The sequence below is a fragment of the Bombina bombina genome, chromosome 1, assembly GCF_027579735.1.
Source record: "Bombina bombina isolate aBomBom1 chromosome 1, aBomBom1.pri, whole genome shotgun sequence".
Classification (NCBI taxonomy): Eukaryota; Metazoa; Chordata; class Amphibia; order Anura; family Bombinatoridae; genus Bombina; species Bombina bombina.
In genome coordinates this window covers 1,447,881,876-1,447,898,262 of record NC_069499.1, presented here as the reverse complement: position 1 = coordinate 1,447,898,262, position 16,387 = coordinate 1,447,881,876, and the positions used below count along the sequence as shown (strand labels likewise).

Below are 16,387 nucleotides of genomic sequence, written 5' to 3'. Positions count from 1 at the left end.
AAGGTCATAGACTTCGAGACGGCACAAGCGCAATTTCATTGCAGGAATAAACACTACTTTGCATATATACAACTAAGAGATTATTGCCTGAAAACTTATAAATTTATATGGGAAAGACTGGGATTACCCAGTCTTATTACCAGTTTTTAGTGCATATAAAGATAAGAAATACTATATCTCACTTTTATATAGAATTATAAAGCAGACAGAACATGAGGATCAAATGGTTAAGCTTACATTGAAATGGAAGGACATGTATTTCCCCAATCTGACATCAGATATTATTTTAAAAAGTATAGGAACAGTAGAAAAAGCCACATTGGCAATGTCCCTTCGTGAACAGCATATTAAAATAATATGGATGACTTACATCACCCCAGAAGTAATGTTTAAATGGGGGAAAGTTCATAATAAATATAAATGTGGGAAATGCAGTAGGGATAATGCCAACTTAATTCATTGCTTATGGGAATGCCCAAAACTACAAAGATTTTGGAGAATGGTATCATTTTGGGCCAACAAAATTTGTAATATTCAGATGATACTTCAAGCAGAACATGTTATATTCTTAAGCTTTAAGAAAACAGAAGCTACACAGTGTAAAATATTCCTTTCAATGCTTATCATATTGGGCAGAAATCTGGTTTTAAAGGGGTGGAAGAGTGATCGAGCACCATCGCTTAATGCACTGAAGAATGTAGTACAGAAGCAATTTTTGATTGAGCAAAATGATATCTGGTTTAACGTTGAAGATAATGTTAGTAGGTTATCTTGAGGTTCGAAAACAATCTGTATATAATGGAAAGCAGACTCAGAGAGGAGTGGCTATGAAATTGACAGGAGAGGTAAAAAGATAAGGGAAGTAATAAATTATGTCTGCCTCCCTTATATCTTTCTTTTTTTGTTTGTTTTTATTGTGTATACTCTAATTCGTGATAAAGAGAGTTTGAAACAATTGTAAGCAATATTGCAACTATATTTGTTTAAATCTATCTTGATTTCTGACAAAATACAAGCCTGTATAACTATGTTAATTTACTAATAAAAAAGAAATTAAAATAAGGTATTGAGTTTTTATTTTAACACACTTAAAGGTTTTCCAGTTGTTTAGTTTTTTCTATGATTGACAAAGGCTTTTAACTTTTGACACAGGTTTTATATATTCTTTTGGCTCTAATTACTCTGTTTCTGTCCCTTTTTTGAAATTTTTGAGGGATTAATTATAACACCTGCTAGCATAGACTATCAGTGCACCTCTATCTTATATTTTGTTTGAGACTGTCCCTTTAAGTACAGGTACAAAATCCTTTATCCAAACTGACTGGGACAAGAAAAGGTTTGGATATAGGAATAGTTTGGATTTCAGAATATTTGTAAATTTGCATCTGTAAAATGTGAAAGCTTGGAGAGGGGATCGGACCAAGTGTAAGCAACAATATCTTATCTCATTTAGGCATTAATTACATGTCATGATACAGCTTATACAGGCAACCTAAAGGTAGTTTCATTTCATTTGTAATATATTTTATATATTATATCAGACATATAGTACTGTGCTGTAATCAGAAAGGAAAATAGTTGTTTGAAATAAATATAGACTATCATGTGCATTTTGGAACACGAAAAACAAATATGAAATATGGTCATTTTTAAAAACAAATCTTTTTTTTAAAAAATATGTAAAAGTCTGGATTTTGGAATAATTGCGAATTTTGGAATCCTTATTTTTTGGGGATTTGTACCTGTACTGGTTATAGAAAAACTAAAAAATGTATGAAATCATACCCCCAGGGTGTGTGTGACAGAGGTATACTCAAATGTTCATTTTACATTGTCCTCTATGTATTAGTTTTTAAATAAACAGTAAGAAATAAGATGAAGATTTTACGTTAAAGGAACACTCAAGTCAAAATTAAACTTTCTTGATTCAGATAAAGCATGCAATTTTAAACAGCTTTCCAATTACTTCCATCATCAAAATGTGCACAGTTGTTTTATATTTACACTTTTTGAGTCACCAGTTGCTACTGAGCATGTGCAAGAATTCACAAAATATATGTATATGCATGAGGTGGCGGACTTCAATCATCTCGATCAGATACGATTGGCCGCGAATGTGCAGGGGGCAGTATTGCACCAGCATTTCACCGCCATTTATTAAATCGGCCCCTAAGTGCTATTGCATTGTCTTTTTATCATGCATTTATTGATTATGCAAATCCCCAGTGGGACTCAAAGCGCTTTTTCAGCGCTCGCTCTCGGAATTAACCAAATCGGCAGCTGAATAGTAATAGTTGTTATTATTACCCAATTTATGGTATTCACTTTATCGACTGCAGAAGGTTAAAGGGCTGAGTCGGCCCTGCCGGGATTTGAACCTGTGACCTTTGGATCTTTGAAGAGGCTTTTGTCTGTTCTCCCTATAATCTCAGCCCATTTACATTTGGTTGTGGTTTCAGTTAGCAGATATAGCTATTTAATATACAAAAATAAACCTGAATGAACAATGTCATTTTAAACTCTGTTGCTGGTATAACTGGTATAAGTCATTGGAAACACATTTAGGGAAATCTAATTTTACAGTATACTATTTAAGTTTACGCAGTACAAAAAAGTGGAAATGTTCTAAAAGAAATTGAAATAGTTGCCAAGTACAAAAGAGGTAAAAAAAAATTGTTTTCCACCAAAAAGACAAACATAACAATAATCCACTAAAGAAAAATAACTAACACAAACAATAAGAAAGGAAGAGATGAATCAAGTTCAGTGGTGTGTTTGAAAGAAAAATAGAAAACTCAATTTGCTGCATGATTGACTCGTATTTTATTGATTGTTTAATTTGTATTACTAAATATATATCACATATTCTCATATTTGATGCACACACATATGTATATATGTATAGTCCCTGAAGAGTAAGAAATTCTAGTGGTCGATTAAAATACAATCACTTTTCCTATCTTCAACATTGAGTGGACTAGTAACTTTTTCCATCTGGGCTAGTTATATATATATATATATATGTATGTACTGCACCATGATATTCTCAAAGTAAAACATTTTAGTTAGCAAATATAGCAAAGGTATGGAGGTGAGCCCCTGTCTAAGGCTAAACCACACCAGTACTCACATTCTTCTAAAGCAGAGAGCTTTAGATTATCGGCCCAGAGAGAGAAAGTAAACCCAGCATTGTCACTAAAAATCTATTATAACTGATATATAAAATGCTATGATCCCTGAATATGTTTCCTTAGTATTATATATATATTTATAGCATTCCAGTTAAATTTTGTTGTTATTGCTAATAATAAAAAAGTAAGACCGCTGCTTCAGTAATTTGTTTGCTGTTGCTCCATCCTGTTTGAGTTCCATAACCATCCCAATCAAAGGCTGTGAAGTCTCCACACTGCTTTGGGGTTTGCTCTGGAAAGTAACCTCCACCACCAATGCAATGCTGAAAAAATAAAAATAGATAACAAAGATGGTAAGAAAAAAAGTCTATTCATGAAATTTTTATTATAATAAATGGACTATTAGCATTAAAGGGACAGTCAACACCAGCATTTTTGTTGTTTAAAAAGAAAGATAATCCCTTTATTACCCATTCCCTCGTTTTGTATAACCAACACAGTTATAATACAATTTTTACCTCTGTAAATACCTTGTATCTAAGCTTCTGCTGACTGCCCTTTTATTTCAGTTCTTTTGACAGACTTGCATTTTAGCCAATCAGTGCTCTCTCCTAGGTCACTTCACATGCATGAGTTCAATGTTATCTATATGAAACACATGAACTAATGCCCTCTAGTGATCAAAATGCATTCAGATTGGTGGCAGCCTTCAAGGTCTAAGAAATTAGCATATGAACCTCCTAGGTTTAGCTTTCAACTATGAATACCAAGAGAACAAAGAAAAATTGTTGAAGTTGTTTAAAATGACATGCCCTATTTTAATCATAAACTTTTTTTTGGACTTAACTATCCCTTTAATCGTAATCTACATATCTTTATTACAGGTTTTGTTAATCTGATTTCTAGATTGTACCAGTTGTACTATTCTGACTCATTACCTCAACAACTTCTGATGGCTTGATACCTCAATGTAGCCTTTTGATTCTAGGGGGTAGATTTAACAAGTGCCGGGTGGACATGATCAATTTTTTTCTTTCATGATTTGTATAGAGCATTTAATTTTAAGCAACTTTCTAATTTCCTCATATAATAAATTTGTCTTTGATCTCTTGGTATCTTTATTCGAAAAGCAGGAATGTAAGCTTAGCAGACGGACCATTTTTGGTTCTGCACCTGGGTAGTGCTTGCTGATTGGTGGCTAAATGTAGCAACCCAGGTGCTGAACCAAAAATGGTCCGGCTGCTAAGCTTTTATTCCTGATTTTTTAAATTTGGGTTTATGACAAACGTCAGTCTATAGCTTCTCCTTCCTTCTGCTTTTATGGACAAGCCCCATGCATTAATATTATTATAATTTATTTTCTATGTCCTGTCTCTTTAGAGTTAACTTTTCAGTAAAGCATGAGCAGCTATATATTACAGTATCAGGACAACATAAGAAGAAAAAGTCTATCAGCATACAATTATAGATTTTGCCCAATACTATCCAACCATCTGTAGATGCTTGCAGAAATCACTTCCTCTACTCTTCAGATCTCTCTAAAATATTTCATGCTGAAAGTTCCTTTATTTCTCCGCAGCTTTTGCCGCACTGAGCACCTCAGGCCACCAACGGCAGAACGCTATTTTTAGTAAGCTGAGTTTAGTGAACGACTTCAGCACAGATAGGGTCAGCACTGTTTTTAGTAACTGATGACAGAAACTGGAGTTTATGTTTAGTGATGGTAAATCATAGCGTTTGTTAAATGCTCGGATTTACCATCAGTTTAAGGCACTGGGAGTTAGTTTGGTACAATGTGAGAATGTGCTATTACAGGTACCCTGGCCCCCTGAGTGCTATTCAAGTGCTATTCAGCCCATAATTAATTGCATGCTGGGGACCTGGGACCACTGTTTCCTCATAAGCTTGGCTGGCAGTAAAAATCAAAAGGGTGCACCAAGGGGTAATTATCCCCCCTCTGGACCCCTTTGGTAACAAATCAGGGCTGATTAAGTTAAGAGATGCAGCCTTGATAAATGTGGGTACAATAAAAAAAATAAAATGGGAGGCTTCCGGTGGGTGGAGCTAGCGGCTGGCAGCAGGAGTGAAGAGCTCCGTGAATCTGCTTCACATATATGGTGTTAATTGCTGCCAGCTGCCTTATCCCACGACACTACCTTGCTGGGTTACCCTTTTGACATACCCCAGCTGGCTGGAGAACCATCGTGGAGGGCAGAAAAATCGCCCTCACCTCGGAAGACTAAGAAAATTGTGCCACGCGGCATGAACGGCAGCGCTGATCGACGCCATCTTCACGGATCCCTCCCCACTAACGGCTCCGTGTTTGTAGCTCAATCGGAGCCCTACAAGTAAATAGGCTATCGGTGTCATTGCCGGATAGACCGGGTTAACAGAGAAAGTACCGCAGCTTAATATACAAGCGGTTAATGCTGCAACACTCCAGACACAGGCTACAACAAACCGGTGTTCAGGTAAAGGGTACCTTGGGAGACATTACGCATTCTGGACTGATATAAAACTGCTGCGATTACACACATCATTGCTTTTGTTACCACAGTTAACCCCAATCCACTAACTTTTTTAAACAAGGCATAAAAATACCCTCATCATGAGTGCTAAAGTATAAGTGGATACACTCTCCCCAAGACGACATCAGCCATCAATACCCTCTGGTGCTTCTGTGCTGCTAGGGGGTGCTTTATATATCCACAGTTGCTGCACTAAACTTTGTTCTAACTGCATATTGATCTATACGAACATTTCAGGACTTAAAGCTAGTATAGCTTAATTTTTCAGGATTACATTTGGGATCTAACAGTTGAGTGTGGGCGGCCTGCTGGATAAGGGAGAGAAACATTATACCCTGCATAGCTGGTATAGCTAAATTTTTTCCTACCATACATCTGAAACTTAGGATGTAATACCTGCAACTTTATTGTTTGTTTTTCTCCTTTGAAATCTCCATTCCATATTGCTCCCTGGCTGCTACGTCACATAGTGCAACAGAACCATCTGGTGGTTTCTCTACAAGTGTTCCAACTTTTTCAGACTTTTCTGCTCCTGGTTCTATGAAAGTAGACGAATATTTTCACAGGCTGCTCTCGCCTTCAAGTAGCACCATGAGCCACCGCTCAAAAAACCAGGAAAAAAGACAAAAGCTTCTAACTGAAACACAGGCCAATCCATCTTTTGCAGATGTTGAAAACAACTCGCCAGGAGATCATTCCTCGCTCTTACAAGAACTTAAGGCTTTCTTTTTACCGAAAATGGATAGCTTGCAGGCTGGTGTTGACACCTTAACCAGCGAAGTGCGGCTCTTTTCCACCCGCATGTCAGCTGCAGAGCAAAGAATTTCAGGGGTTGAAGACAGACAGCAAGAATCAGAGGTTTCTTTAAAACGTCTATTAAAACAAAACCAGCAGCTGATGGATAAAGTGGAAGACCTAGAAAATCGCAGTAGGCGAAATAATCTTCGAATCATAGGCATCCCTGAATCAGTTAAAGATAAAGATCTGCTAGAATTTGCTGCTTTGACCCTTCCAAAAATTCTGGGCCTACCTCAGGACTGCCTACCTCTAGACATAGAGAGATCACATCGCATAGGCCCCAATAGATATTTGGAAAACTCCAAGGAGAAGCCACGACAAGTCATTTTTAAATGCCTTAATTTCCAAGATAAGCTGGCAATCCTAAGAGCCTACAGGGCGGCCAAAGAAGTTATTTTTGAAGACCACCGCATCTTGCTATTTCAGGATTTCTCTGTAGAAGTTACCAGAAGACGCAAAGACTTTGCTTCCATTTGCTCCACTCTGCATGAACAGGGGCGTAAATTTGCGCTTATGTTTCCAGCTACCCTAAAGATCCAGAGCCTCTCAGGCCCCAAAACCTTCCATTCGCCTGCGGCAGCACAGGCATATCTCGCGTCAGAACGGAAGCAGGACAATGGATGATGAGACTGTATTAAGTATCATTGCTCACAGTTTCTTAAATTGCATATCATGTTTCTTATAATGTGTATTTTGCTCTTGCGGGGTCTGTGGCTCTGGTTATACTCTACAATTCTGACTGTGACCGGTGGCGCGGCCCTGCAGGAGACAACTTGCTCTATTTGCTATTGCTCTGTTTGCAAGGGTTTCACACTGTGCACCTGGCTCCTGCGGGGTTCATGGTTCTGGTTATATTTTCAGGTCCTGACCGGAACCGGGGACATGGCCCCGCAGGAGGCAGCTTGTTCTTTTTGTTGTCGCATTGTCTGCAAAAGTTTATGTTTTGTGATGCATAACATCAATGTGGTTGGAAGATATTATTGGTTGCACTTAAATATGGGTTCCCACATTCGCACTTTTAAGACAGTTCTTAGTTATTTTTGGTTTCTTCTCCACTCTTTAACATACCCAGCCTCTGACTGGCCCACTATAGATCCTCATAGAAGCTTTATGTACACTATATGCCCTTTCTCATATACAACTATTGCCGTGGCATTAATGTTATGGCCCCAGAATATTGATATCATACATGAACAATATCTTTATTTACCCACACCCCCATCAGACCTCCTAGGACCCACTGCCCGACCCCCGATATATGCAATAACCTTTGGTACCTTATTTTTCCCTAAGGCTATTCTTAATGCTTTACGGTTCTATAAGGCTTTATTATCTTTAGCCTGCCCTCTTGTGGACAATCCCCTAGATCTGAGATGTCAAGTTTTCTGCTACTGTAATGTGACTTTATTATCCTTTCAATTTCATAGACAGCTTGCTGTCACAACAGTATTTATCAATGCAAGGACAGTATTGGTGTCTTTCCTCCTTCTCATATGTGATATTAATGCTGCATTATGTTTATACTCCTCTTGTAGTGACTGCTGGAGTGTGACCTGGAGGCCTCCGGTTCCCCCTCCTTCATCTTGCCATCCATTCTTGAGGAGTCGTCTATTCCTTCCCTCAGCTGTAAGTCAATTACTCCTATGCCTACCTCAGACATCTTATGAGACACGGGTTGGGATACTACTCACTAGGTCGCACACACTTATCTATGCACTTTGTAGACATGACTCTCCCCCGTAAAATAGTAGCGTGGAATGTGGGGGGCATTACGTCCCGGCAAAGAGAAGTAGAATTCTCCACCACCTAAACTCCCTAAGAGCGGATATTGCCTTGCTCCAAGAGACAAAATTGACAGCTGAGGAACATGAGAAGCTGAAAATTCGCTGGGTGGGACAGATTCTGGGCTCCCCTTCGGAGGGTAGGAAAAGAGGAGTTGCAATTCTAGTACGCAAGGGGTTAGCAGCTTCTTTAACAGAAGTGGAAATAGACAAAAAAGGACGATACATAATAGCATCACTACAGATCAACACTTGTACATATACTCTCTGTAATGTGTATGGCCCCAATGTCCATGACCCACACTTTTGGACTAGTCTATTGGCAATTTTGGCCACACATAGTGCCCCTTTAATAATGGGAGGTGATTTCAACCTGGCTCAGGCTCTCCCACTGGATAGGTTTAAAGATCCCTCAATTTCCAGAACTTTAAAAAAGCATCTGCTCAGATATAAACGTGAAGTGTCCCTAATTGGATCCTTCAAAGAAACTCTGAATCTGCTAGATGTATGGAGAGCTAGAAATCCAGATGGGAGGGATTACACTTGCCTTTCAAAATCTCACCACACCTTATCTCGCATTGATTACTTTCTAACTTCCCCAAGCATAACTCCACAGGTCTTCTCCACCAGCATAGGTCAGGTCACCATTTCAGACCACGCCCCAATCTCTTTATTACTGCAGCCCCAACCCCCCAAGCCTCTAAATAGAGGATGGAGATTCCCTCTCCACCTATATCACAATATTGAGTTCCGACAACATTTAAGAGCCTCCTGGGCACATTATGTATCTGATAATGCCTGTCATTCTGGAACCCCAGATCTATTTTGGCACGCTTCAAAGGCGGTGATGAGAGGCCACATTTCCTCTTTTGCAACTCATCATAAAAAACAACTTACAAAGGTGGACGGGACTCTTCTTTCCCAACTCACTACTGCTTATAATAATTATTTAAACACTCCTACGCCTGCATCTAGAAAATCATACTACGACCTTAAACAGACGAGAGATACTTTCTTGGCCCAACAAGATAACAAAGCCAATATTCACCGGCAGGGTCGTTATTACCGTCATGGTAATAAGGCCGGCAAACTACTGGCCAGGTTAGTCCAATCTTTTAAACCTAAATCCCAAATTCTTGCTATTAATTCTAAAGGCTCATTAATTGTCAAAGACAGAGAAATCATGTCTGAATTCGTAGACTACTATGCTTCCCTATATTCTAAACAGCCTATTCATGTGGAAGCAAAACGTGCCTTTTGGGATGCAGTGCAACTTCCCAGCCTCACTGAGGAGCAGTCCTCCTCATTGAACTCCCCTATTAATCCTCAGGAAGTTCTTAGAGCTATAAGGCAAAGTAAATTGGGCAAAGCAGCTGGCCCAGATGGGCTGCCTGCGGAATATTTTAAGTTATTAGGAGAGGAATTGGCACCAGTTCTCTCCTCCTTGTACTCGGCCTACTTGGCGGGCACTGAACAATTAAATGATAGATTCTCTGAGGCCAACATCTGTCTGTTGTTGAAGCCTGATAAAGATCCCACCCAGACTTCCTCATATCGCCCGATCTCCCTGTTAAATGGGGACTATAAACTCTTAACAAAAATCCTAGCAGACAGATTGGCGAAGATCCTGCCACACATAATTCATACAGATCAAACGGGATTCATAAAGGGCAGGTCCTCAGTGATAAATATTAGAAAGACACTTGGCGTCATGTCCCACTATTGGTACAATGCACACGCACAGACCCCTTCTCGGCTGCCAGACGCCTGCCTTTTGGCGCTGGACGCCGAGAAGGCATTTGATCGAATCGAATGGGACCATCTACACACATCGCTGTCGCGCTTCGGCGTGCTGGGTGACTTCTCTGATTTTCTGCAGAGGTTGTACACAGCCCCTAAGGCTTCCCTCTTAATCAATGGAGAGCTTTCCCCCTCTTTCTCATTACAACGGGGAACGAGACAGGGATGCCCCCTTTCTCCTCTCCTTTTTGACTTAGCCATCGAACCCCTGGCGTCTTATATCAGGCAACATTGTGCCGGTCTGGAGATACAGGATCAAAAGCAACATCTGTCACTATATGCAGATGATCTGCTGCTCTTTGTGGGTGACCCTCGCATTAATTTGCGTCCTCTTTTAGATGTAATTAATGACTTTGGCAAGTTTTCGGGGTACAAGATCAACATTGATAAATCAGAGGCCACTTGGTTGCAAAATTCCGACAATTTGAACTTAGCGGACTTTGGTCTTAAAACCACTCAAGGCAGTTTCAAATATTTAGGCATATGGATACATATTAACCCTCATATGTTATATTCCCTCAATTTTGGTGGGCTTATTAATGGAATCAGGCAGATGTTGGTGGGATGGGCGAAGCTTCCCCTCTCTCTTTCTGGTAGGGTACATCTCTTTAAAATGGTTGCCCTGCCTAAACTTCTTTATCCACTACAGATGTTGCCCCTTCTCCTTACGCAGAAGGATGCGGCATCCTTACAATCTGCTATTGGAACCTTTATTTGGCAGGGCAAAAAACATAGAATAGGTAGGACTCCCTTGGCAATGACAGTGGGGAGGGGTGGGCTCCGCCTTCCCAATATAACGTGGTACAACTGGGCGGCCCTCTCCAGATTTATATTGGACTGGCTGGTGGAGAAGAGCTGCTACACTGTTCCTGACCTAGAATCCAACATCATCAAACCTCTCCATCTGGCCTTCCTGCCCTATGCAAACCTGAAATCCCTATCCCCGTTTATACAAAACCATATACTGTTCAGAGATCCATTGAGAGCCTGGGCCAAGATTTGTAAACTCTGGGGTCTACACCGATTGACAAGTAAATATCTCCCATTACAAGGCAACCTGGATTTTCTCCCGGGGTATACCACACAGGCATTCCAGACATGGCAGCAACTGCGACTTACACGACTTCACCAATTTTTTCGTCCCCTGACTTTAGAGGTATTGCCTTTTCAGGACCTTCAATCACGCTACAACATACCACACACGCATAAGTTCGCATACTTCCAATGCAGGCACTACATATTCACCTTAATCTCTAAGGGTCTATTACCCACAGAACCTTCCAATCTGGATAGACTCTGTGCTCTAGCGAAGTTGGGTTCTTTCAGGTTATCACACACATACACTTTACTACTCCGTCACTTTGAGGACTCCATGCTTCAGGGTCTAGCATCAAAGTGGTCTCAATTTAGGGAGTTAGAGGTAGACTCATCAGTGATCGCTACGAGCTTCGAGAGGGCACATCAAAGTACTATATCTGCGAAATTGCGGGAATCCCATTTGAAATTTCTACATCAAGCCTATATCACTCCTGGTTTACGCGCTAAATGGGTTCAGGGGGCTTCTAATTCATGTACCAAATGTTGCCTTGAATCTCCTGATTGGATCCACTTACTTTGGGGTTGCCCCAAAATACAAAAATTCTGGCAGAAAATCTCGTATTGGCTAACTAAATTAACTAAACAAACTGTGACCCTCTCGGCGCAACATGTGATCTTCCTGTTACCCAGAGACCAGACATATAAACATGACATCTTCTTAACCACAGTTCTCATGCTAGCTAAGCAGACCATCTTGACAGAGTGGGTGGGGAGTCAAACCCTGCCTTTCCAGCAATTGCTTAAAACCATACATAATCAGATGTTGATTGAGCAGGCAGATACTAGGGGTGATCCTGAGAAAAGGGTAAAGAGATTTCTCCGTAAGTGGGAAGTTTATTTGTTGCATTTGCCAGACTCAGTGAGAGATAGGGTTCTCTTTCCCTTTAAGAATAGTCAATATGTCCTCAGTGAAAATCTTAGGGGCAAGTGGTGTCAGTCCTCAGATCATGCCCATGAGTGATCTGCCGGTCGGAGGGGGGGGATCCGGAGGTACTCTGGGTAAGTATAAATGTCGTGTGACTTTCTTTTATCTTTTCCTCCTTTTCTTTCTCCCCTTATATGTTTTGATCTTTCTTTTTCTTATTTGTTTGTTTGCAAAATATAAATGGGAAAAGTTGAGTCCTGGGACATGCATGGAGATATCATTTCTCCTCTACCTATTACAATATGATCTGTAAAATTGCTTTATTCCATAAATGTTCACTTTGTTATATTTATGTCATTGTGACCATGCTCGCCATGTATGTCTTGGATTCTTGTTAATAAATAAAGTTTAAAAAAAATAATAAAAAAAATAAAATAAAATGGAACTACATTTCCCATTTGTTCCAGCAAAGCTTTCCCGCGTGCAGCTTATAACTTTGTAGCTTTCTTGACAAGAGTAAGGAGGGCGGACCCGGAAAGTTTGGAGGGTATAGAAGCTGTATTTCCCTGTTTTTGTTTCTCCGGTGCTGCCCTGCAGCTGCAGGGATGGTATCATGATAGGAGGCAAGGTGATTGAACTGGACTGATCTCAGGAAGGCTAATTGCACCTGGCAGCAGATAGAGCTGTTTCTTTGCTGAGTAAGTTAGGAAATTTAAACTGTCAAAATATTAAACTTAACAGAATGCCACATCCTATATTATAAAAGACAAGAGTTTGTCTGAAGCCGTCATGCGCAGTTCAGACAAACTCTTGCAGCTGATCGCACGCGCAGGGGGAACGCAGCGCGAGGACCCGGCAGCAGAGATGATCGCACGCGCAGGGGGAACGCAGCGCGAGGACCCGGCAGCAGGACCTACAGCTGACCAGGGTCAGGCAGGGGTTTCCCGCTCAGGACCGGAGCAGCATAGGAGTCATAGGACAATGTAGGACCAGATAGAGCCCTATATTGTTAGGGTTACGGCTCCGCTGCACACACTGCTTAGCTCCGGCTCCCGGGGAAGTTTAAGAGACCAAGAATTGAGCGGGAGATGACGGAAGCAACAAGTTATGGTGCTATTGCATGGCAGGCCTAGGACAGCAAAAAGGCTGAGTGCAGCACCATTCTGCATTAGCAGTGGATCACCTTTTTAGGTTGTAAAGAGAGAGGAGGTGTGTCTCACTTACAGCAGTGTGTGGAGGGGATCACACATGTCCCCTGTATCCTGGGATCCCCCCGGGCGTCCCTCGCCATGGACACCTTCCTCCTCGCCTGACTGCTTCCTGTTCACCTTTCACCCTCAGCGTCAGGGAGTCGGGAGAGACCAATAAGTATTTGGCTGGTGCTTGGAAACTCTCCAGAGCTATGTAATAGTTTCCTGCAGTGTCTCTCCTCCCTCCCTGCAGCGTAATAAATAGGATCAGGTTTCACAGCTGCCTGACAGACCTCTCCTCTCAGTGTTTGTCTGGAGGAAGGGCACTGAAATAAGGAAGCACTGAGACTTACTGACAAGCCCTGAAGCTTTAGGAAGCCACACAGGACCCAGTCACCCACATTACAGAGGATACATCATGCACAGAGGGGATTCTAGAATGACATGTTCTACAACTGCTAAAAGACGCATTGTAGTGCAAACATTATGTACTCTTATTAATTAAACACATAGGGGTCAACGGCAAATAGTGTAAATAACTGCATGTGCTAACTTCTGCAAAGAGTTAAACACACAGGCAGAATTCTGTTCTGGAGCCAAAAGCACTGCAGCTCCCCCGCTGAACCAACAGACTGCTGCAGATTGGTGCACTGGCTTGGTGCACTGACTGTTTGAGAGAGAGAGAGAGGGGTGGAGAGAGAGAGAGGGGTGGAGAGAGAGAGAGAGAGAGGGGGGTGGAGAGAGAGAGAGAGAGAGGGGTGGAGAGAGAGAGAGGGGTGGAGAGAGAGAGAGAGAGAGAGAGAGGGGTAGAGAGAGAGAGAGAGAGGGGTAGAGAGAGAGAGAGAGAGAGGGGTAGAGAGAGAGAGAGAGAGAGGGGTGGAGAGAGAGAGAGAGAGAGAGGGGTAGAGAGAGAGAGAGAGAGAGATAGGGGTAGAGAGAGAGAGAGGGGTGGAGAGAGAGAGAGAGAGAGGGGGTGGAGAGAGAGAGAGAGAGAGGGGTGGAGAGAGAGAGAGAGAGAGAGAGGGGTGGAGAGAGAGAGAGAGAGAGAGAGGGGTAGAGAGAGAGAGAGAGAGAGAGAGAGAGAGAGAGAGAGAGAGAGAGGGGTAGAGAGAGAGAGAGAGGGGTAGAGAGAGAGAGAGAGAGGGGTGGAGAGAGAGAGAGAGAGAGAGAGAGGGGTAGAGAGAGAGAGAGAGATAGGGGTAGAGAGAGAGAGAGAGGGGTAGAGAGAGAGAGAGAGGGGTAGAGAGAGAGAGAGAGAGAGAGAGAGAGGGGTAGAGAGAGAGAGAGAGGGGTAGAGAGAGAGAGAGAGAGAGAGGGGTGGAGAGAGAGAGAGAGGGGTAGAGAGAGAGAGAGAGATAGGGGTAGAGAGAGAGAGAGAGGGGTAGAGAGAGAGAGAGAGAGAGAGGGGTAGAGAGAGAGAGAGAGAGAGAGGGGTAGAGAGAGAGAGAGAGAGAGAGAGAGAAAAAAAAAAAAAAAAAAATATCACATCACACAACACGGCCCGTGTCAACGGGCTTTAGGACTAGTTACAAATAATACTCTAGCTAATTGACTTTAGTTTTGGCCTAAACAATTATCTCACGATTTTGGGGTAAGCAGGCAAAAGTGGCTGCTGCATTTCCTTAATGGATATTTGAGTCAGTCAGTCTTTGGGGCTATTGTGATCTAGTATACAGAGCTGTCCTGCTATGCACAGTGTATACAGACCACAGCATGCCATCATCTTTATACAGCAAGACTGCAGTTGCAGCCTTATTTAAATGGACAGTCAAGTCAAAATTAAACTTCCCTGATTCAGGGCATGCAATTTTAAACAACTTTACATTTATTATTACATTTGCTTTATTCTCTTAGTATTCTTTGTTGAAAGATAAACCTAGGTAGGCTCATATGCTAATTTCTAAGCTCTTGAAGGCCGCCCCTTATCTAAGTGCATTTTGACAGTTTTTCACAGCTAGACAGCACTAGTTCATGTGTGCCATACAGATAATTGTGTTCACTCCTGTAGAGTTATTTATGAGTCAGCACTGATTAGCTAAAATGCAAGTCTGTCAAAAGATCTGAAATAAGGGGGCAGTCTGCAGAGGCTTAGACACAAGGTAATCACAGAGGTAAAAAGTATATTAATATAACAGTGTTGGTTGTGCAAAACTGGGAAATAGGTAATAAAGGGATTATCTATCTTTTTAAACAATAACCATTTTCAATTAGATTGTCTCTTTAAGAGGTGAAAACGTTATCTCATTAAAAAAATAGTGTTCTGCAGCAGGTGGCCTGAGGCACAGCACTCTTTACCATTGAGGTGATGTTTCCACCTGTAAACCAATAGCCGTACTAGGATGTCAGTTAAAACGCACGGCTATTGGTTTTCAGGTGGAAACGTCACCTCATTGAAGAAGAGCGCTGTGCCGTCAGCGGCCAGAGGCGCTGAGTTTAGTGAACGACTTCAGCATAGATAGGGTCAGCACTGTTTTTAGTAACTGATGACAGAAACTGGAGTTTATGTTTAGTGATGGTAAATCATAGCGTTTGTTAAATGCTCGGATTTACCATCAGTTTAAGGCACTGGGAGTTAGTTTGGTACAATGTGAGAATGTGCTATTACAGGTACCCTGGCCCCCTGAGTGCTATTCAAGTGCTATTCAGCCCATAATTAATTGCATGCTGGGAGCAGAGGAGGCCACGCGTCAGCAAGGTGCCTAGTTCTTGTGATAGAAAGTCCATTTTATTTATTGTAACTTAAAGGGACACTGAACCCAATTTTATTTATTTTGTGATTCAGATAGAGCATGCAATTTTAAGCAACTTTCTAATTTACTCCTATTATCAATTTTTCTTCATTCTCTTGCTATCTTCATTTGAAAATGAAGGCATCTAAGCTTTTTTTTTTGTTCAGTACTCTGGAAAGCACTTTTTTATTGGTGGGTGAATTTATCCACCAATCAGCAAGGACAACCCAGGTTGTTCACCAAAAATGGGCAGGCATCTAAACTTACATTCTTGCATTTCAAATAAAGATACCAAGAGAATAAAGAAAAAGTGATAATAGGAGTAAATTAGAAAGTTGCTTAAAATTTCATGCTCTATCTGAATCACGAAATGAAAAATTTGGGTTCAGTGTCCCTTTAATGATCATAGCAGCAGTGCCCATTCCAGCATTGCTGCTTCTTTCAAATTTACTGCCTCAGATAAGGGG

The 16,387-nt window shown here is 41.3% G+C and overlaps 1 protein-coding gene across 1 annotated transcript in view; it reads right to left on the bottom strand.

Annotated features, from left to right (window-relative positions):
• Window positions 1-2,799: 2,799 nt before the first annotated feature.
• LOC128652656 (intelectin-1) overlaps window positions 2,800-16,387 on the bottom strand; it is a 72,689-nt gene continuing 59,101 nt past the window's right edge. The window contains exon 8 of the mRNA XM_053705589.1: window positions 2,800-3,454. Coding sequence (XP_053561564.1) covers window positions 3,302-3,454 — 153 coding nt within the window. The 3' untranslated portion in view covers window positions 2,800-3,301. The remainder of the gene's footprint in view (window positions 3,455-16,387) is intronic.